The sequence below is a fragment of the Nannobrachium achirus genome, assembly GCF_963921795.1.
Source record: "Nannobrachium achirus genome assembly, chromosome: 24".
Taxonomy (NCBI): domain Eukaryota; kingdom Metazoa; phylum Chordata; class Actinopteri; order Myctophiformes; family Myctophidae; genus Nannobrachium; species Nannobrachium achirus.
This window is the reverse complement of record NC_137831.1, coordinates 29334394-29357574: the sequence shown is the minus strand read 5'-3', so window position 1 is coordinate 29357574 and position 23181 is coordinate 29334394. Positions and strand designations below refer to the sequence as shown.

The window sequence follows — 23181 nt, the reverse complement described above, 5'->3', positions numbered from 1 at the left end:
CTATATAAAGTGAGGAAAGCGCTTGCCTGGAGAGCTCTTAATGGCATGACCAGTGTGTGGAAATCCAACTTCCCCAAGATCAGTTTCTTCTCTGCGACTGTGGAATCCGTTTTCCTCCATGGCTGTGAATGCTGGACACTTACGCAAGCCCTAAAGTCCCTGGACGGGTGCTACACCAGAATGTTACGTGTGGTACTGAACATCAACCAGGACGAGCGTCTGTACGGGGAACTACCGATTGTATCAGAGAAGATAGCAGTTAGGAGGATGAGACTAGCTGGCCCCTGCCACCGACACCAAGATCTCCCGGCCAAAAAGCTTGTACTGTGGAAACGAACCCACAGGCATCGATCCACCTACAGTGATGTTAATAGGTTTTTAATGTAATGAGTCCCGGGACCCAAGAGGGGTCTTTCGGATGAGTCCCAGGGATATTTTATGGGTCCCACAAAAATTCAACGCCGGCGGGGATGGGTATCGTTCACCTCTGAATCGATACAATACCTTTTTTGATACCTGGGAATCGATACGATACCTTTTTCGATACCGTTTTCAATACTTTTTTATGTATTATTATTATTATTACCCCTACCCTTATTATTACCATTATTATTATTACCCTTAACTTTTTTCTATAGGCTATTTTACACACCACAATAGGTTATTAAGGCTGTCTAAAGACAGTGGTTCAGCCATTGTCATGTCAAGTAGTAGGCTTACTGTAGTTGATGGAACTACTATTACTGTTACTATGGCTGCTATTTTATATACATACATATATGTCTGCAATAGAACACATTCTTTATACAGCTATTCTATGGCTATACTGTTGACGTTTCTATTTTATTTTATTATTATTGTTATTATTATCATCATCATCATCATCATCATCATCCCTTAGTTTTTCTTATTATTATTATCACCTCGATCACAACATTGCATTTTGCTTCTTGTCCCTGTAGAGTAGTGACAATAAGACCTTGCTTCTCTTTATTCTTAAACCTCACATCAACAATTTGCGCTGTTGAATGCAACTACAGTGAACGTGAATGCGCGTTCGCGTCTACTGCATACATGAACACGCAGCATGCAGGGTGGCTGTGCTGGCGAAACAAACACAAACATGCTTAAAACGTTTCTTTCAACCGATCAATTACCTTTTCTAAGCGGTCGGAACTAAAGACACAGACACAGAAAAAGGATTTCACGGAAAGGGTGACAGACAGTCCTTTTGCTGCCTGCAGACAGAGCAGCGAGTGGAGAGGGGGAGACGCTATGGGGGAAGAGTAGCTCTGGTCCACAGCGTAGCGTGGGGACTGGGGTGGGGAGAGGAGACGACGATCGATGCTCACGCTGTCACAAGTTCCAACCGGAGATCATAGCCGTTGGATCATCATAATAACATCATTGGCTATTGTCGGATGTTTTCAGTTGTGGGACATTTTCACAGTAACGCAACTACGCAAGTTTACTAAAGCAATTCAATGTTGTTACGGATGCGAGCGGCCACGGGTGCGTTCAAGAGTATCGAAACTTGGTACCGTTGCCATACACGTTCTGTGGGGGAACCCTTTTTGTTGTATCACCTAACACGCTGTGCCACTATGGTTAGAGAGCGGCCCGGTGCTACGCTAAAACTCAGGCACCCATTGAATTCTGTGACCATACACAATGGCGTTCAAAACACACTGTCGTTAGTTCTATCGTCTGTTTTAAGACTTTCTACGCGGATTTCATTTGTGTTAAAGTAGGGTAAAGTAGCATGCCTTCACCCATGAACAATGGTGGCGTCTGTGGACTTTTTAAAATATTTTTTTTTTCACGACGTGGTAATTCTTTTTAACGTGGACTCCAATGGAGGCAATGCGTCCGTGGGACCCCAGAACAATGACGTGAATGCGTCTCTAGGCAACGTGAATGCGTCAGAGACGCGGGACGCGCACGTAATGACGTCACTGCACCTACTGTATGTGGATGTACTAAAGAAAGATACTGGTGCAGAAAGCAGAAATGATCTAGTCAGATGTATGGAGAACCGAGATTGGAGGGCTCGTCTGAGGATGACATACTGAGAAACTAAGCAGAAAAGCCCCACGAATATTGTTAAAAAAAAAAAAATGTGACTGCCATGCATGAGATTAACCTATCATCTTGTCGTTTTTCAACAGACAAATATGTCCCGTGCACACATGCTGTGAGCGGCACACACGCACACACACACGCACGCGCACACACACGGACGCACACGGAGACACACACACAAGGTTCATCTCCTCCCAGTCAATACCCCTATAGCTGCCACAAATGTTGAATGATCGCCCCTCCAGTATGGCGCTCGTTCGCGCCACTGAAAGATTGATCACGCGCGCGATATATATTGGAAATGAAATGCTTTCCCCCCCAGTCGCACTCTCCCCTCCCCTCCCCTCTCTCCCTCCCGCTGTGGCTCACCCCAGCCCCGGCAGGAGACATGGCCTCTGGAACGAGACAAGGCTCGACGGGGGCCACTTAACAGCCGCAGCGGTTACCCGCAGGGATACAGTTACGCGCCGGGGGCACGCCGCCGTATAGGCACACCGCGGTGGCGGGGGGGCCTCTGTGAGAGCGATATGGCAATCAATCTGGAGATTTATGAAGGGGGGGAGGGGGGCAGTCACTCAATGATGGTCCGCTTCCCGACCGGAGATGATGTCGCAACACTACGGCAACATGGGACAACAAACCTCCGGAGAGCTGCATGGCTGCTGGGGGAGAGTAGTGGTGTAAAGTAACTAAGTACATTTACTCAAGTGCTGCACTTAAGTACATTGAGGTGTTTGTACTCAACTGGAGAATTTCCAATCTCCAATACTTTTACTCTCCGCTACATCTCGGATCCAAATAGTGCACTTTTACTCCACAACTCCATTCAGAACGGGTACACATTATTGTGTATCATTGTTTATACTTTAACTATTGAAAAATAGCAGATCTACAAGCTCACAGCGAGCTTGTAGATCTGCTATTTTTGAAAAATCGCGAAAATTAGAATTGTGACCCGATTCTATAAGTGTCTTTGGAATCCTTCTAAGGTTTTTTGAAAAAAACTATGTTTCTATGTCAGCAATCTGAGGTCATTTTCACTTAACTGGAGCTCAGTTAGTCTGTTCTTGAGAGACTGCTATGTCAGTGGTTCTCAAACTTTTTCATGTGAAGGACCCCCAAACTGATATTTATTTGGCCAAGGTCCCGCATGTCAAAATATTTAGTTCCAGGAACCACCCAGAAGCAAAAGTTGAGTTACAAACGTTTGCTTTAAAAATACAAAGATTTGCACAAATGTTCATGATTTCTCAAAAAAAGCTTGCAGCGCGGCACTCGCTATTTTTCAATAGTTAAAGCAGTCAATAATTCTAGGCCTAAATGGGTTAATCTGAAAACTTTAGTTACTTTGTAGATTTAGATTATTATTACAAAACAGTAACCACTTCAGCTCTACATTTCGGCCATTTGAAAATAGACAATCTACAAGCTCGCAATGCGTCGCATGCCCCCAGGTTGGGGGCATGCGTGCACAACAATCCACAATAAGCCAATTCCCAAGATGCACCGCAATCTTTCATGGGCAGATATGTGACTTATGGGGGCTGGTGTAAATAGTAACAAAGAAATTGCCGTCTTATTGTGTCTAAAAAGACATATTTAGCCACTTGTACGCATGCCCCCAAACACTGAAATCAAAATACTAAAATCGCTAAAACAATGGAAAGCAGTAAAAAAAAAACGAATCTTTTCTTTTATCTAATTACAATCTAAAATATGAACCCTTGTTGTAAAAAAACAAAGTTGTCCTTTAAGCCCAGAGCTGGCCCACGAGCCTCGTGGGAGTTTACAGTCGAGAGATATATTTATATACACACACACACACATACACACACATATATACAGTGCTGTGAATCCCTGAGGAATTTGTATGCATCCCCAGGAGTACACTCATATTAAGAGATGGCCAAACAAACGCAAGCCATCTGGGTGCTTTCAGGGCTCAGCTACCGGCGCTGACGAACTTCTGTGCCTGTCAGCATAAGAGAGTTATTAATTCTCTAGTAGTACTGTGCAGACACATACTGTATATACATGCACAGAATCTCAGGCGTGTCGTGTTTGTGTCTGTGTGTGTGTGTGTGTGTGTGTGTGTGTGTGTGTGTGTGTGAGAGAGAGTGAGAGTGTGAGTGTGTGTGTAAGTGCGTGCCTTCCCCTACATATCTCGCAAACCGTCTGACTTATTGACGTCAAACTTAGCATTGACGCACCGTCAGTGGGAAGCCGGTCGGATCAGCCATTGTCTGGAATCAATATCTCTTCGCGTCTGTCGCTCCGTGTCCCTTTCTTGCCCAAATATGGAGATCCAATGGGGTGGACTGGGCATCTGGCACACTGGGCCAGTGGGCAAAAATAAATATTTTTTTTTTTGCCACCATTTTAGGATAATTACAGTAATTTTGGGGCTGGAAGGCCACTAAGTGGAGAGGGCCAATCCTTCAATAGCACAGGTCTATCATCTGAATACCAGCCTAGTAGCCCAATCACAGGCTTCCCACCCAAATATAAAACAGCTGATACAAACCCACAACACGTCGCTGCCTCAACGCGCTGTGGGCTTGTAGATCTTTTATGTTTGCGCGAGCGTGTGTGCTTGGCTAACATTCCCTACAAGTTCTGATGATGTTTTAAGACTCACAGAGGGCCTTGTGCCAGTTATCTTCTGGGGCTACATGTACATATGAAGCCTGTCAGGAACGTTAGGAATGCGTGGCATGACTGGCATCTGTTATTCCTTGGCACAACACTGCACTGCATGCATGCACACGTACGTATGTATGCATGTTGTTACAGTGTGTGGGTGTGTGGTGTATAGACAGGTGGGATAGTGATTATACTGTATACAGTACATGCATACATACATAATGTATGTATCCATGCATGTATGTATGTATGCATGTATGTATGTACATATGTGCCACTTCACACATCCTGCCATTGACAAGACACTAGATTTCCAGTGGATTGGCAGAACATTGAGCTTGCAGAATTTTGCTATTGTATGAACTTTTCTGACTTCGAATTCGTTTAAATCTACCTATCGTTGTTGTCGGGCAGAAACCTCGTATCTCCAAGTTTCAAATGTGTATGTTCTGGGGGCACGGTGGTGCAGTGGTTAGCACTTCGCCTCACAGCTAGAAGGTCCTGGGTTTGATTCCCGCCGGGGGAAGCTGTGGGCGCTGGGGGCGTGTTCCTCCACCCGCGTCATCAGCGCCCACACCCTAGGTGGGGTTGGCGATAGGGCCTTTCTGTGGTGAGTTTGCATGTTCTCCCCGTGTCTCCTTGGGCATAGGCCCTCACACAAAAACATGCAGTAGTCCTGGTTTCTATACTACCTCCCCCTAGCCAGCCGGGTGCTCCCCAATGTCCCCTGGCGCGGCAGGGGGAGAGCGGAAACCACGACTACAGGTTAGGTAGTCACCGGGTGAGAAAAAATGGGTTGCAAAAACCGTGGGATAAAAAATATATTAAAAAAAATCGCACCCGTGCGAAGTGAGCGGTGCAAAAATATTTAGGGAGTATGATATACTGTGGACTTTGATTTTCAAACCTTTTCTTCGCAATGTACCTACATCGCTTACTTACAATCACAATGTGATGTGTTCGCGTAGCATACGGAAATGTGATGTACTTATCAACCTTCATAACCCAACAACAACAACAAATAGGCCTACAGTATATGGTCACTTATGGCATGATGACAGCATCCTACATGTAGGCTACAGTACATCCAATTTGCTGAAGTCAAGGCTTCAAAACTGAACTCCACAAAGCAATGGATGACGTCATGGGTAGATCTGTCGTCAGCGTAACAGATATAAAAGCAGCAGTCAAACCAACACAGGTAATTTCTCCAAAAGCGGATCACAATTGTCTGGTATCGCACGAGCAGCGAGCACTACATAAAGGGGGAAATGGCCGCCACCATGATTGACACGGAAGGAGCCCCAGCGCCAAAGGTTGTCCCACCAAAGGTCATCCCCTTCTTCCCGACATTTCAAAGTTATTGGCAATGGGAGATCAGTTGTACCAAAAGGGGCACTATATCAAAGCTATAGAAAGCTATTCCATGGGATTAATGCTCAAGGTGGATGACAAGGACTGCCTCGCTGCGCGATCTAAATGTTTCCTGAAGATGGGGGATCCATAAAATGCTTTAAGGGACGCTGAGGCATTTCTTAAACATGACAAGACATTTTACAAGGGATTGTACTGTAAGGCAGAGGCACTGTGCACCATGGGGGATTTTGAGTCTGCACTGGCTGTTTACCATAGGGGACGGAAGCTGCGTCCAAATGTGGCCAACTTCAGACTCGGCATCCAGAAGGCAGAGGAAACTTTGGAAAGGACTGTGCGGGGGAAACCTACCGGTGTTATTCATCACCTGAAGAAAGACAAAGAATACCTGGAGAAGTGGGACCTAAGGACCTAAGGAGAGACCCAAGGAGAGACCCACCTGAGGAAGAAGGCCTAAGGAGAGACCAAACTGTTGATGGTGCCTGATTTCCTGGAGCTCTTCATGTCTGAATCTGAGTACTGGTACTACAGTGTTACAAGATACCGGTACCTAAAGATTAGAATACATGATAGTGCATTCTAATGACCCTGAAAGGTCATGTTCAGATACTTTGAAGACAAAGTCATTCGAAATGAGAAGTCTGGCATGTGGCAAAGTGTTATTTATGTTGGGACGATATTTGATGTCCCGATATTTGATGTCCCTATACTGTATTTTCGCTCCCATGAAGTGTCCAGGATATAGAGTTGGTTAGGCGTGGTAAAGCTCGTACTTCAATCTACATGATAATTATAAGCTGTTTATTTATATTCTTTAAATTTCAAAATTGTCTTGAGCCGGATATATTTATAATACATGAAAATAAACCACACTTTTAGACAGGGCCCTGTGATTAAAGCGCTCTGTCTAGAGGTGTGGTTTGTTTTCATGTATTATAGATAAACATGACTCATACAATTTTGAAATTCAAGGTTAGCACCGCTCCATAATTTTTTATGACGTAATTTAGGCGGCCTAAACGCGTTCTAAGTCAGAGTTAACCAATCAGATCAACAGATCGACAGTACTGTATTTTCACTCCCATGAAGTGTCCAGGATATAAGGTTGGTTAGGCGTGGTAAAGCTCGTACTTCGATCTACATGATAATTATAAGCTGTTTATTTATATTCTTTAAATTTCAAAATTGTCTTGAGCTGGATATTATTTATAATACATGAAAATAAACCACACTTTTAGACAGGGCCCTGTGATTAAAGCGCTCTGTCTAAAGGTGTGGTTTGTTTTCATGTATTATAGATAATAATATATATGACTCATACAATTTTGAAATTCAAGGTTAGCACCGCTCAATAATTTTTTATGACGTAATTTAGGCGGCCTAAACGCGTTCTAAGTCAGAGTTAACCAATCGGGTGCCTATGTGACTATGACATCATGGACAGATCAACAGAATCGAAGTGTTTCATTGGTCTAGCGGACTCATGTCATCATCATTTGTGACATCATTTGTGACATCATTTTTTTTAAGCGGTCTATAGGAGCGGTTTGCACCGCTCAAAACATGACTCATACAATTTTGAAATTCAAGGTTAGCACCGCTCCATAATTTTTTATGACGTAATTTAGGCGGCCTAAACGCGTTCTAAGTCAGAGTTAACCAATCAGATCAACAGATCGACAGTACTGTATTTTCACTCCCATGAAGTGTCCAGGATATAAGGTTGGTTAGGCGTGGTAAAGCTCGTACTTCGATCTACATGATAATTATAAGCTGTTTATTTATATTCTTTAAATTTCAAAATTGTCTTGAGCTGGATATATTTATAATACATGAAAGTAAACCACACTTTTAGACAGGGCCCTGTGATTAAAGCGCTCTGTCTAAAGGTGTGGTTTGTTTTCATGTATTATAGATAAAAATACATGACTCATACAATTTTGAAATTCAAGGTTAGCACCGCTCAATAATTTTTTATGACGTAATTTAGGCGGCCTAAACGCGTTCTAAGTCAGAGTTAACCAATCGGGTGCCTATGTGACTATGACATCATGGACAGATCAACAGAATCGAAGTGTTTCATTGGTCTAGCGGACTCATGTCATCATCATTTGTGACATCATTTGTGACATCATTTTTTTTAAGCGGTCTATAGGAGCGGTTTGCACCGCTCAAAAAAAATGTGTATGTTCTTTCGCAAAGTAAAGCCCTGCTTCATCATACAAGGCGGTCGCACAAAAGTAGTGAAAACAGCAGATCTACAAGCGAGGCGTTGCGTGCTTGTAGATCGGCTGTTTTCACTAGTTTAAATCATGTTTTAAATGATAAATGCAAAACGAACGGTTTGGACATACACAAGGACGCTATGAAGGTGGATTCTGCTTTTCAATGGGAATGGAGTGGTTTCTTGCCATTTGTGGGTTTCTGCAAAAAAATACGCTCCATTCGCCATAAAAATGTGAAAGGCAAAACAGGAAAAGAAACCTGTTGAAAAATGCATTTGCAGGACATTTGCAGGAAAAGAGCAACGAAGCCCGAAGACTTGAAATGACACGTCTGCACACATTATGCATGTGTATGTATGCATATCTCTTGAATGCATTAGTGCCATTTTTCTTTTTAACACATTAAACGCCCACGTGGTGCCCACGCGCCAATCTCTTTGATGTTTACGTGTGCCCACGACGCGTTCGACGCGTTGTACAAAACTATACTGTAGCTACTGCACTTGGCTACCGCAGTGATGAAACAAACTCCATTTCCCAACATGCAGCGAAATTACGTCACCCGGACGTGCTGTCTGTCTCATTGACTTCCTGTTTAGCGGCTGCACAAAAATGCTGTTTTCTCCGGATTCTCTTCCTTTTTTCTTTTTTTTCTCAAAACGGCAGCCTCTTCTACCGGCCGTAACACAAACACTGTGGCTTAGAATTGATAAAAAACGGTCCTGACTGAAAGAAAATATTTTCGCGAAATAAACAGGACATACTTGGATTACATTTACTCGGATTACTTTTCTCGCCAGTACTTCGAAGGTAGGTAAAATGGCGGGTTGCCATGGGCACCAGCAAATTAAACGTCGAATAATTCTGGGCACCCGATGGGTTAAGAATATATTACCTTTTTACAGTATATCGTCGTTGTCGGGTGGAAACCTTGTATGTCCAAAACCGTTCGTTCTGTATTGTATCATCTATAAAATGTACTAAACTAGTGAAAACAGCCGATCTACAAGCACACAACGCCTCGCATCGCGAGGCGTTGTGTGCTTGTAGATCGGCTGTTTTCACTAGTTTTGTGCGACAGTCTTGTATGATGAAGCAGGGCTTTTCTTTACCAAAAGACGTACACATTTGAAACTTGGGAGATACGAGGTTTCTGCCCGACAGTGACGATATGTTTGATTCTACAAAAAGGGGAAGTTCTCTAGGCTTCTAAACTTCTGCAAAATATAAAATGTATATATATTTTTTTCTTCTCTTCATGTGCTAATCATGTTTGTGGTTTGTGTTTTTTTTAACAAATCAAAAACACAACACACTGTCGCTGTCAGACACCGAGCAGAAACCTTGTATCCATGATGTTGCACACAACACGGGTTCTTTTTCAACTCCATTTCCCGAGAAAATAACAGTTTTGGACATACGAGGTTTCCACCCGAAAAGGTTGGCGAGAAACTTTATTAGAGCAAGATGAACCATATCTGGCCACCAAAGCGCTGCCTGCGATCAATGGAAACCATGGCAACGCTTCTTTCCGTATCCCCTCCCTACAATATGGCTCTGGAGAGGAGCCTTCAGAAGCCCCACACTGACAATAATCCCATGCGTACTGTGAAAGTTATTGCCTCTGAAAAGTCTTAAGACAAAAAATAAATAAAAGCACCCTGTGCTAAAGCTTGACAAATGTATCTCCTTGCGGCGGCTTGAAAAGCAACAGCGGTGGCAAGTAAATCCCCCCTGTCAGGTGAAAAGAAGCAACTTGGGCTACTCATGCATAGAAGGAAGCATGAGGTCAGTCCGTTGTCTCCCCATGCGCGGCAGAGGGAGAGCAGAGCCCAGGATTACATAGGCGATTTGCACTGGGTGAAAAAATGGGTTACAACATCGTGGGATAAAAATTATAGGAAAAGAATAATTTACTTTTGAGTATTTCCATTCTTTTTTTTAAATATACTTAATACCGTACATCTGTTCCACTAATTCTCAGAGGTAAACATTGTACTTTTTACTCCACAACAATTATTTGACAGCTTTAGTGTATTTACTTAGCAGATATAGATTATGAATACAAAAACATACATAAACCCAAGACCTGTTTTATACTCGGCTTATAACAAATTAGCCAATCTATAAGCTTACAATGCGTCGCATTGTGACGCATTGTTATAGCTTCTAGGTCTGCTATTTTTGAAAATGACAAAATTAGAAAAGTTAGAAAAATGTTGGCACTGATGTTTTGGTGTGAATTATGTAAATGAAGAACATTTTTTAATAGAGTACTTCTTCCACCACTGCTCTGGAGACCAAAAAAGAAAAAAAGAAAAGCCTGTGCAAAAAGATCTATTCTCAGTGGTTGAAAGCAGTACCGTGTCGGTGCACCGCAGCGGGATTCTGTTTCTGCTGGAGCTCACCGATAGGCAACCATGCACAGGCTTCCAGTGGATAATTTGTCAAACTAAAAAAAAAACATTTCCATTTTCCAATGATCTATTTTACTGTGTTGTAGTAGTATATGGCAGGAGTGATCAAACACAACACACGTGCATAAAGCCGTTCTGTCCGTGACATCAGCTGTGGTGATGTCACTCTCTGCGTACTTTCTATGACGTTAATCTCATACTACGGACATAGGGACATAGGGACACACAAAGCCTGGCGTAGTGAGTGGTTAGCACCGTTCAAAACATTTTCCAAAGTACCGAAAGCACAATATTTTGGATGCTAAAATATCCCAATATAAAAGCACTTGTGGCACTGGTGTACAATAAAGACAGGCAGACAGCTGTCAGTGTTTCCATGTCCGCTTATTCTAAGCGACTTTAGGCTAGTTTTTATGTAAAGTTGCTTGGGTTTTTTTGGGCTTGTTTCAGGTGATTGGGGCTTCATTCCTGAAGTTAAACCAGTGGTTCTCAAACATTCTCAAATCAAAGACATGTACTTTTGTGCCAGGGACCATTTGTGTTGTTAAATTTTTTTTTGTGAGCTTGTAGATCATCTATTTTCTAATATCCGATACATATAGGTTTTAATGTGGCCTACTCGCTTCGTTCATTTTCATAGGCCTGGTTGCTTATTTATCTCACAAAATTCTACCTTTTTTCACTGATGAAAACTAAATGAAAACTAAACAAAAACTAAGCTATGATGACTGAAACTTAGACTACATATATTGACAATTACGTCAACAAACAGAAATTAGACAAAAATGTAGGGAGGGACTATAGTGGCGAAGAGATCCAGTAGAACTAAAAGACAAGTCATGTTAAGCATGGTTGCACTAGGGTGTTGTGCTCTGAAAAAAGCAGCTCACAAGGTGTCACATCACGGCGCATTGTGAGCTTGTAGATCGACTATGTTCAGGATGCAACCAAGTGTAAAATCGCCATCAAGGCTCGTCAAAATACTATTTTGTTTACAAAATCAACTGTAAATATAGTCAACTAAAATCTTATATTTAGTTGACTATGACTAATGCCTCATTCACACTACAGATATATAGTTGAACGTTTTGCTTGGTAATTCAATGTAATCTCAATGGAAACCAGCTTTAAAGGCTGGGCGTGTCGGCTGTCCTTGGAATCCAGCCTTTAAAGCTGGTTTCCATTGAGATTACATTGAATTACCAAGCAAAACGTTCAACTATATATCTGTAGTGTGAATGAGACATAAGACTAAAACTAAAACATTTCAGACGACTAAAATCGGACTGAAACTAATTGGAATTGTATTCAAAAGACGATGAATCCAAATTCCCTGTCAAAATCAACATGGATACGCTGTGATGGATAGGCATAAGACGGATTGCATGACGCAACGCATCTCTGCAACGGCTCGAAATGAAAGGTGATTGGGGTTACTCATTATGCTTGCATCACACATCACAGGAGCGTGTAGGATGCATACACACGTGTGTGTACGATGTTTGATGATGATGCCATGCCACTGAGGAGATCCCCCTCTGTGAATTACGTCGATTCTGACTTTGATCTTTGCTTAGATGGGGGAAGGGGGATTCAAAACGATGACCCTGCCCGATACGAAGCCACTACCTTGACCCTCGGGGCATATCACGTGCCCTGTTTATCCATTTTTGACGTCGGTGTCTGACATTTGCCGCACATGCCAAGGTGAGACGGGTAGATTCCCTTGTGCTCGTCGCATTTACATTAGTTTCAGAAAATTCCACATTCCAACAAGGGGTGGGCAATATAATCGATAAGGCAATACATCGCAATAGTTTATTTACGAATACTGTATCGATACTTCAGGCCATAGTATCGCAATACTTTGAGGAAAATAAAATGTGTTCTTATGCATAGGAACCAATGGTAGAAGAACGGTCCTGACACTCCGCTGTCTCTAGATGTCGCTGTACAATAGTAGCTACTTCCCCTTCCCACGGTTCAGTGAGTGAGGTCTCTCGAGAAAATGGCTGCGAACGACGAAAACAACAACATTAGAGGAGCGCCTTCAGCTTTTAAAGCTGATATATCGCAATAGTATCGTATCGCAAAGATTCGCAATATATCGTGATACTATTGCATCGTGACCCAAGTATCGTGATACGTATTGCATCGCGAGATTCTTGCCAATATCCACCCCTAATTCCAACACTATGTTATCTTCATTATTTATCTATCAAGTTCTCCTAAAAAATTACGTAACCTATTACGTAAATGTAATCAAGTTCTCCTCGACAGTACAAAGGCAGGGCCCTTAGCCAATGAGGTGCAGCCAAAGGGTAGATCTTTATGCCCATACATGGTGTTACATGCGAGCCCACACTGTTTCGTAGGAACAGTATTTCTAGTTTGATCATTGTCATTTAAAATCATGTGTACGTCGTTGTTTTGAGTCTGGTGCGAAGAGGAAAATGTTCACTACTACATCTAATACAAATGTCATAATAAGGTGTTATGTTGAATACGCACAAGAAAAGAGGCAGGATATTCTCCGTCAGCGTCGTTTCCGATGACAAATTCGTTGCCGTGTGTTCTTGTCTTTGGCGCAGGGGCGTCACAAGGGGTAGGAAAGTGGGACTGAGTTACCAGGGCCCAAGGTGGAGGGGCCCTATTGTAACTTCAGCTATTGAAAAATAGCAGATATACAAGCTCACAGCGCGGCACCGAGTGCCGCGCTGCGAGCTTGTAGATCTGCTATTTTTGAAAAGTCGTAAAAATGTGCGCAAATCTTTGAATATGTATTTTTTAAGCGAACATTTGTAACTCAAATTTTGCTTCCGTGGAGGGGTCCCTGGAACTAAATATTTTGAGATGGGGGGGGTCTAGCTGTGGCCAAATACATATCATCTTGGGGGTCCTTCACATGAAAACATTTGAGCACCACTGACATAGAAACATAAGTTTCTTGCGCACATTTTCACGATTTTTCAAAAATAGCAGATCTACAAGCTCGCAGCGCGGCACTCGGTGCCGCGCTGTGAGCTTGTATATCTGCTATTTTTCAATAGTTAACATTCATGGGGGGCCCACAGTGAATCCTTGTACCCAAGGCCCAGAATTTGGTGTGACGCCCCTGCTTTGGCGTACCGGCGACAAGCGGAACAACTCATCCACACCGCCGTAGCCAGCCTCCCTGAAACTCCTTTTATCTCCTGCATTTATCACCAAACCCTTTTTCATGTGCTTTCATCTTTCTTCATGTCGGCGAGTTTTAAAAGTTGGCGTACTCCTTACGCCTACTTACTCTAAATGTCAGCTTCGTGACAGTTGCTGTTTTGGCATGCATGAAAACAAACAAGAAACACTAGCGCGTGTGTCTATACACTTCACTGGGACAAACATGAGTTATTCCTTTGTTAAAGGAGCACTTTATTTATTTTATCTATCTGCTTGGTCCTCAAAATTGCTTATTATAAGATGAAAATGTCGGTCTACGCTGCGTCTCATTGGTGGGCTGTGTGAACAGTATAGGAACCAGCGAATGAAAGGATTAAAGGTCATACCGTTGTTTCCTGTTGAGATTGGCACCTTTCACCCATGTTTTTTCATCTCACTCATGTCACTTTGTCTGCTGACCTCACTCAGCAACAAAATAAACAGAAAATAAACAAAAATACAAATAAAACAATTCACAGGAGTCAAGCAGTGATCACCCCATGATGTGCACTGCAATGTAGCTTCAAATGCACTACATTGCAGGCACTTTTTGAGAGTGGAAAAATAAGAAGACACGTGTGACATGTGTGATCTGGGCAGCTTGCCCTAGGAAATGTGCCAAGCTCAATAGGGAACGACTGTACCTGCCTATCGATGATGTTATTGGTAGACAGGTTTCTGAAATGTCCCCCCAGACCTCCTCTGAGACACAGACATGAGTCTAGACAGCCCAGTAGGGGGTCCTCGAGGGGATTAGTAGGGGTGTAACAATATTGCTACCTCACAATACGATATCTGTCGCGATATTAGGCTCTCGATAACAATAATATCACAATATTCGATATATTGCAAAAAATGTCATCCACGATATATCACGATATCTGTAACTGAAAATGAAAAATAACCATAAAAGGCAAAACCCTGGAATTATACATTTATTCCATAATCTTGCAAGATTATTTTATAAATTGGCTAATAAGTAGATGAATCATGCCTCCTCAAACGGTAAACAAAACACTGCAACTTTGTAACCTGCCCACAATTTGTCTGCCCACAACAATGGGTAGTTCTACTAACTAATCAATCCATAACTACGAAGCATGTAGTGAAAATGTAACTGACAAGAAACATAAAATAAGATTGACTCCCCAGCTAAATGGCTGATAGTAGATACCAAATGGACGCTTATGGATTTGACCCGGAGGACGATGAAGATTTTACAGTGTAGTTCGAGGTCTCCAGGGATCACGGGGTCCCGTGGCCTAACGCATAATCAAAATGAGGGTTCTTGAAAAAGAGCGTTGAGAATCCTCGCTTTAATACAGCCAACGCTCAAGCTTGCGCCTGAATAACACTGATTTCCATGTGGCTTTGCGATATCAAATCCTCCTTGTAATGACTGCATTAGCATCCCTAAATGTGATGTGCTTGCTGTATTAAGCGGGAAAAAAAATAATAAAAAATAAACAGCGATGTACATAATTATTCTGGCCGTCCAACCATTCAGGCGATATCAGCATTCTAGCAAACAAAGTGGGGACCCCGGTCGCAGGACAAATGGATACACTCGCCTACACATGCATTGTTAAGGATTAGTGTGACAGATATGCTGGCGCGCACGGTACGTGTTCTGTGCCGTTTTTTCTTTTTTTTTCTTTTCTGCGCCCTGCGTACAAGTGCAGGCGAAGCATTACTCAAGATGGGTGTTCCTAATGCAATCATCTACAGATAATGGTGCTGTGAATGTGCGATGAATGCTGCGGAAGGCTCCGCAGCGTATGCATGTTAATGTGCACGACGAGCGCACGTGTGTGCATGCGTGTGCAGGGGTGTCACACCACATTCTGGGCCCTGGGTACAAGGATGCACTCACATGTTGTGCTTTAACTATTGAAAAATAGCAGATATACAAGCTCACAACGCGTAGATCTGCTATTTTTGAAAAATCGTGACAATTTGTGCAAGTCTTCGAATATTTCAAATCCTCCTAAGGTTTTTTTGAAAAAGCTATGTTTCTATGTCAGTGGTGCTCAAACGTTTTCAAAATGATATATTTGGCCACGGATCCCCATCTAAAAACATTTAGTTCCAGGGACCACCCAGAAGCAAAATCTGAGTTACAAATGTTCGCTTAAAAAAATACATATATTCAAAGATTTGCACACATTTTCACTACTTTTCAGTGAAAATGTGCCGCGCTGTGAGCTTGTATATCTGCTATTTTTCAATAGCTTAAGTATAAGATAATGAAGGCCCTAGTAACTCAGTCCCACTCCCCCTCCCTTGTGACGCCCCTGTGCGTGTGCATGCGTGTGCATGCGTGGGCACGTGTGTGCACGCAGGAAGACAGATGGAGATTATACGTATGTGTATTCGTGGTCCCTCAGAGCCAGTTCCATGATCATTTGATTTCCCTTTAATGGGTTGAAAGGGAAGAGAAAGGATTGTCTAGTATGATTCGCAAAGACAATTAAAAAAGACAAATGCGTTCAATTCCTGTGATTACAGTCATTGCTAAACATAACATTATTATTTTGCGGCCTCAAAAAAAAAATCTACAAAATAAAAGTGCTTGCAGTGGCTCTGACAATCCTTAATTGATTAGGTGATAAATGGACTTTTAATGAATCACTGGGGTGCAATGTAATAAATCATCATAATGTAAAGACAAACCAAAAAAAAAGACAGTAAGAGCTACACAGCAAAATGTCAGGTTAGGTGATTAAATAGTAACAATAACCCCAAAATAAAAAGAACGGACACAAACAACAACGCAACTTTCAAAGCAAAATTATGCATAAAAGGCACAATCAACACCCACCCCGACTCCTCCGCCCACTCCCCAAGGGCACCCCCACGCGATGAAACATTGCTTCTTTTAAGCCATTTAGGCCTAGAATTGTTTAATGCTTTAACTATTGAAAAATAGCAGATGTACAAGCTCGCAGCGCGGCACCGAGTGCCGCGCTGCGAGCTTGTACATCTGCTATTTTTTGAAAAATCATGATTTGTTTTTGCAAGTCTTTGAATATATCTATTAAAAGCGAACATCAAATACCTGTAATTTTGGGGGGTCCTTGACATGAGAAAGTTTGAGAAACCACTGATTTAGAAGAAGGAGATGTCGAGTCAAAGATCGGGTCAAAGATATTCAAAGACTTTTCATGATTTTTCTAAAATAGCAGATCTACAAGCTCGCCGCACGGCACTCGGTGCCGCGCTGTGAGCTTGTAGATGCTGCTATTTTCCAAAAGTTAAAGCATAAAATAATGGTTAAAGTGGTTAAAATCCAACACGACTCGGGGCACGTTTCCGGTCTTTGAGGATTAATTCAATCAATTTGAAGGAGACAAGCGGCGTTGTTCTTTTTGGCGCAGGCACCCGGCCTCTCATTCTGTTTGCCGCTCCATTCGTCACATACAGTAGCGCTCTGATGCGTGTTCTAAATGGAAGCCAAAGGGATCTTATTGAAGAGGGGGGGGGGGTGGACGGTGGACAAAGGCCCGGGCTTTCCGAGTTTGCGGCGCTCATTTATCAGCGGACGCGTTTCAAATCCTTGCCGCGGGCGATGGGGCTTCGCATGCAGAAGCATCCTAGGAGAAAGCACCGTGGGGAATTCTGACGGGGGGAAAAGCAGTAGAGAGCCCTTTTGATGAGCCTGTAGGGCCACTCCTGCACCTGGCTCTAATATGCATGGGGGGGAAAAAAATACAAAAACAAAAACATAAAAGGACCAACACCAGCAACTCCTGGAAAACATGAGAAAGACACTTGCAAAAGCTTTCATCTGTGTTCCATCTTTACCCCAGAGCCCTGCATCCATTGGGACTGCTGGATCTTTTTAAAGAGCCACAAAAAAATAAAAAAGGCTAATTGGAGCCAAAATGCAAACATGTAGGCCAGGGGTCTTCAATGTTTTCAAGCCCCCTTAGCTGAGCGAGAGATGAAGCAGGGTCAGGGACCCCCTCTACATATTGTATACAGTAAATGTATGATGCAGATTTTCATCGATTTCATAGATAGATTCATAGACTTGTTTGGCAGCACTGTCATCAGTCTATGTTGGATTCATGTTAATGTGTATTTTCAGACATTTAACCACTTAAATTGTTAATATTTTGTAACCTTTTTGTGACCTTTCACTAATTGGTCTGCTCTTTTTTACCTCTACAGTACACCAAACCTATTTGCTGAAAATAGCCGATGTACAAGCTCTAAGCTTGTAGATCTGCTATTTTTGGATAAAGTTCTCCTCAGAATAGGGACGCGAGGGTTCAAGTTGTTAATTTAAAAGAATGATCCTACCACACAAAGATTTGGTGGACCCCCTGTAGTAACTCTGAGGACCCCCTAGGGGTCCCTGAACCCCCTGTTGAAGACCCCTGATGTAGGCAGTTTGTTTTTGGCCATGGTGGCTACAGTTTGAGTCGTCGTTTAGCGAGAGCAGAGTTCAAAAGGGAGGTTCTAAAGTCAAACAACAGCCATATATAATCGGAAAGTGATACGGAACTAACCAGAAAAATTAACACAGTGACTTGGAGCTGCAGTAGGTAGAACTTTTGTCCATTCTTTAATGTGACTAATAGGGACATTTCAAGGGTAGCCGACTGCGACGGACGGCATTGTGATAATAATCCATCCACAAAGGATTCCAACAGGATTTAACCCATTTAGGCTTGAACACAATATGACGCAATATTTTATGCTTTAAATATAAAAAAATAGCAGATATACAAGCTCACAGCGCTGCGAGCTTGTAGATCTGCTATTTTTGAAAAATCGTGAAAATTAGAATTTTGACCCGATTCTATAAGTGTCTTTTGAATCCTTCTATAGTTTTTTTTGAAAAACCTATGTTTCTATGTCAGCAATCTGGCCAGCCATCGTCAAAGAAAAAGTCCTTTTCACTTAACTGGAGCTCAGTTAGTCTGTTCTTGAGAGACTACTATGTCAGTGGTGCTCAAACCTTTTCATGTGAAGGACCCCCAAAATGATATTTATTTGGCCACGGACCCCCATCTCAAAATATTTAGTTCCAGGGACCACCCAGAAGCAAAATCTGAGTTACAAACGTTCGCTTTGAAAAAGATTTGCACACATTTTCACGAAATTTTCAAAAATAGCAGATCTACAAGCTCGCAGCGTGGCACTCGGTGCCGCGCTGTGAGCTTGTATATCTGCTATTTTTCACTGGTTAAAGCATTCAATAATTCTAAGCCTAAATGGGTTAATCACTGCAACTGAGACGGCCCCCCAAAAAATAAATGAAAAATGCCGTATTCCAAACGGTGACCCCTGTCTGATCATTAGCAGAGCCGACGAAATCGAATGACCCAAGCATTTTCTACGCTCTCAATCCAGTCCTTGGAAAGAAAAAGGACAGCGGTGCTTTGGGGTTTTCACGGTACAGCGGTCCAAAGCGAAGCAGCGGGAGGCAACGTGACATTCCTACCCGGTAACAAATCCTTGAGACTGAAGGTCCTGCTGGGAGATCAATGTATTTACATGTAACACTAAATTCAACCAAGAGACCCTTAAAGAATGTGCACCGTTCCTAGCCTGGGTACCAGCCTGTTTGCTCCGTTCCGCGACTTGTTTTGTCTCTCCTCTCAGCCTCCTATCTCCAAGGGGAGGTGGGACATAGAAGTGGGATTCACACATCCGTGGCTTCCGATTGGTCTTTGGTGAATAATAATTATACTGTACTAGAAGCTGGGCCGCCCTTTGGGCGGCCCAGCGTCTAGTCGGCGACCTGGCCAACTCGGAACAATGTAAATAGGGAATGAATGCCCCGCCCTTTAATGCAAACCCCATTATACCTGTTTTCATAGGACCCGTTTTGACCATCTGTCTGCCTGTGTCCATTTATGCCCATATATGGAGATATCTGTATCTGTCTGTCGGCGTCCATTTTATGTCCATATATGGAGATCACTGCAGTTATAGTTCTGGGTCCATTTTATGCCCATATATGGAGATATCTGTCTATCTGCGTCCATTTTATGCCCATATATGGAGTATCTGTCTGTGCCTCCAACTGTGTTGCAGACACAGTGCCGGTTTCCCCTTTAATGCAAACCTCATTATACCTGTTGTCATAGGACCCGTTTTGAACATCTGTTTGCCTGTGTATATGGCATATATGGAGATATCTGTATCTGTCTGTCTGCGTCCATTTTATGCCCATATATGGAGATCTTTGACCATCTGTTTGCCTCTGTCCATTTATGTCCATATATGGAGATATCTGTATCTGTCTGTCTGCAATCCATTTTATGCCCATATGCCCATATATGGAGAACGCGCGTGCCCGTGGGACGAACGGTTCTCGAGATACGCGGATTACATACATACATACACACTCACAGAGATTTTTTTTTTTATGCCCATATGCCCATATATGGAGAACGCGCGTGCCCGTGGGACGAACGGTTCTCGAGATACGCGGATTACATACATACATACACACTCACAGAGATTTTTTGTTGACTCATGTGGCGTACGTGATGTCAGAGCCTTTTATGAAGTGATGTCACAATGAGTCAGAGCTTTCGCCGATTTCCTCCGGAACAGCCTGATGTCAACAATCAACCCCGCATAAACTCATGTGGCGTACGTGATGTCAGAGCCTTTTATGAAGTGATGTCACAATGAGTCAGAGCTTTCGCCGATTTCCTCCGGAACAGCCTGATGTCAACAATCAACCCCGCATAAGGAGATTCCGAACGTTTCGCGCCGGTTCGGGAAAACCGCGCGTCGGTTCGGGTCGAGGCCCGGCACTGCACTCCGTGCCGCGGCGGGGAACGCGCGTGCCGAATCTGAAGCCGGTGGGACGAACGGTTCTCGAGATACGCGGATTACATACACGCAGACAGACACGCAGAGACTTCTCGCATTTATAGATAGATGAGAACTGGGTACCCCCATTTCTAAGCCCGCAGTACAAGCACTTACAAAATATGCCTCTCTGCAACGAAACACATTCTCAGTCCAAACTCATAACCGAACGTCAGACGCAAACCGGCATCTGTCTTGCATCATTTTTCAACCTTCAGGGCAGTTCAGAAAGCAGATGCAAAGGGGAACAAGATGATGTTGACCTGCATTAAACACATTGAAAAGGCACGGCGTCAGAAAACAGAACTGTGCCCCGCGAGGAGCGCGGTGCGACGTCCACTTCTGCTGACTCCAGCGCCATGCTGGTTGCATACCGATAGACTTGGAATGAGGATTCTGTCCTCATCAATGTGGGACGTAGTAGACGGGGTTAGCTTTCCAGTGTTGCCAGATGTACAATAATGATCGTATTTGTACGATAATTTGACCCTCTGTACGATGTACGATCAATAATTCCAAAAATGACCAAATGTACGATAAAATGTATGACAGTTTTAGGCTTTTATTTGTGTAGGCTCCAGGAAGTTTCCTGCCTCCGCGCAGCATATGTGTTTTTGTCACACAGGAGTCTCAAACAAGGTTGTTTCTTACCCTAAAGACGATTTTCTTTTGGTGAAATTACTTTTTTACGCGGGTGATTTCTCTTTTTTTGGCTGTGTACGATAGTTTCATGTCAAATACGATAATTCTGAGCCTCCGGTACAATAATTCAGCATTTCCCATCTGGCAACACTGTAGCTTTCCCACGTCCGCACCAAACTAACGGTTGAAGATGGATGGATGGATGGATGGACAATAATCTCTCTCTCTCTCTCTCTCTCTCTCTCTCTCTCTCTCTCTCTCTCTCTCTCTCTCTCTCTCTCTCTCTCTCTCTCTCTCTCTCTCTCTCTCTCTCTCTCTCTCTCTCTCTCTCTCTCTCTCTCTCTCTCTCTCTCTCTCTCTCTCTCTCTCTCTCTCTCTCTCTCTCTCATAGAGTTACATTGTGAAAAGTGCCATTTCTCATCCGAAGCTCACTAGTGTATGTATTAACGCACTCTTACAGCCACAATCATTTCAACATGTAACTCATGAACCCCTCCCTCCTCACATTGGCATAAAGCACAGCACCAACGAGGAGAAAGTCACTTTCCAGTGCGGCAACTGGATTTATATAGACCGGCTGGAATATAAAAAAAAGAAGCGGAGACGTACCTGAACCTCTCTTTGACACCACCTTCATGCAGTGGAGCATGGCAGCGTGGAGCAGCTGCAACAGCAGGAGAGCAACGGGAGCTTTCATGTTTCCACCACCCAGTCCTATGAGAGAGAGAGAGAGAGAGAAGAGAGAAGGAAAAAAAACGTCAGAAAGAAAAGTTGCAGGAGCTTTGTCGCGCACAAGTGTGTGTGTGTGCACTGTGCACTGTGCAGTGTGCAGGGACATGCTGGGCCCCTGATTCAGCCCGGGGAAAAAAGAGTTGGAGAGGCCCTCATTGCGCGCTATAGAGAGAGATCTCTCTCTATTAGCGCTGCTGCTACTCAAAGATGTGCCAATTCAGATCATGACAAGTGACAAGCCAGTGGGCCAATTACATGAGTTATATCTCGTCGTTGTCGGGTGGAAACCTTGTATGTCCAAAACCGTTTGTTTTGTATTTGTCATTTTGAAAATGATTTAAACTAGTGAAAACAGCCGATCTACAAGCACACAACGCCTCGCACCGCGAGGCGTTGTGTGCTTGTAGATCTGCTGTTTTCACTACTTTTGTGCGACGGCCTTGTATGATGAAGCAGGGCTTTGCTTTGTGAAAAAATCCCGTTCGGGAGTTGTCCCGCTTTTTATTTCCCAATGGCCAGCACGTCCCTGTGTGTGTGTGTGCGTCTCTACTCTCTACCGTCTGAAACGAACCACTGATGCATCGGATGAATGGAAGGAGGGGGGAGGGGGGATCAAATGAATAATTACAGTGTAAGTGGGTCGCGGATGAGCGGGGTCAAAGCGCAGACATTTAAAACTCAATGATACGTGTTGAGAGCCAATAGAAAACGATGATAGGCAGAGATAACCGTATTGATCCCGGGGGAAGTTCCCGGTGTTCAGGTAACTCCAGGCACGTGCACACATAGACATGAAAGGGGGCTTGAGCCCCTGCCCTTTTATCCGTCTGTAAAAAAAGTGCCCTCTCCAGACCATGAATGCAGTTTTTACCATTGTGAAAGAAATGCAAACGCCCTCTTTCCATGCTATACCTAGGGGCAGCATTCAAGACAATTGCCTTGTCCAAACTCTCCTGAACTAAATGCATCATCTTACTGTATAGAAATCCATGCCGTATGCCGAGTCTCCAGTATTGCTTTTTTTATGCTTA

The 23181-nt window shown here is 43.3% G+C and overlaps 1 protein-coding gene across 1 annotated transcript in view; it reads right to left on the bottom strand.

The window, feature by feature from the left end:
- Positions 1-22115, bottom strand: part of LOC308279970 (interleukin-1 receptor accessory protein-like 1) — a gene marked incomplete at both ends in the record, with an annotated part of 729472 nt that extends 707357 nt beyond the window's left edge. The window contains one exon of the mRNA XM_080720201.1: positions 22028-22115. Within this exon, the coding sequence (XP_080576327.1) occupies positions 22028-22115 (88 nt within the window). The remainder of the gene's footprint in view (positions 1-22027) is intronic.
- Between the last annotated feature and the right edge of the window lie 1066 nt (positions 22116-23181).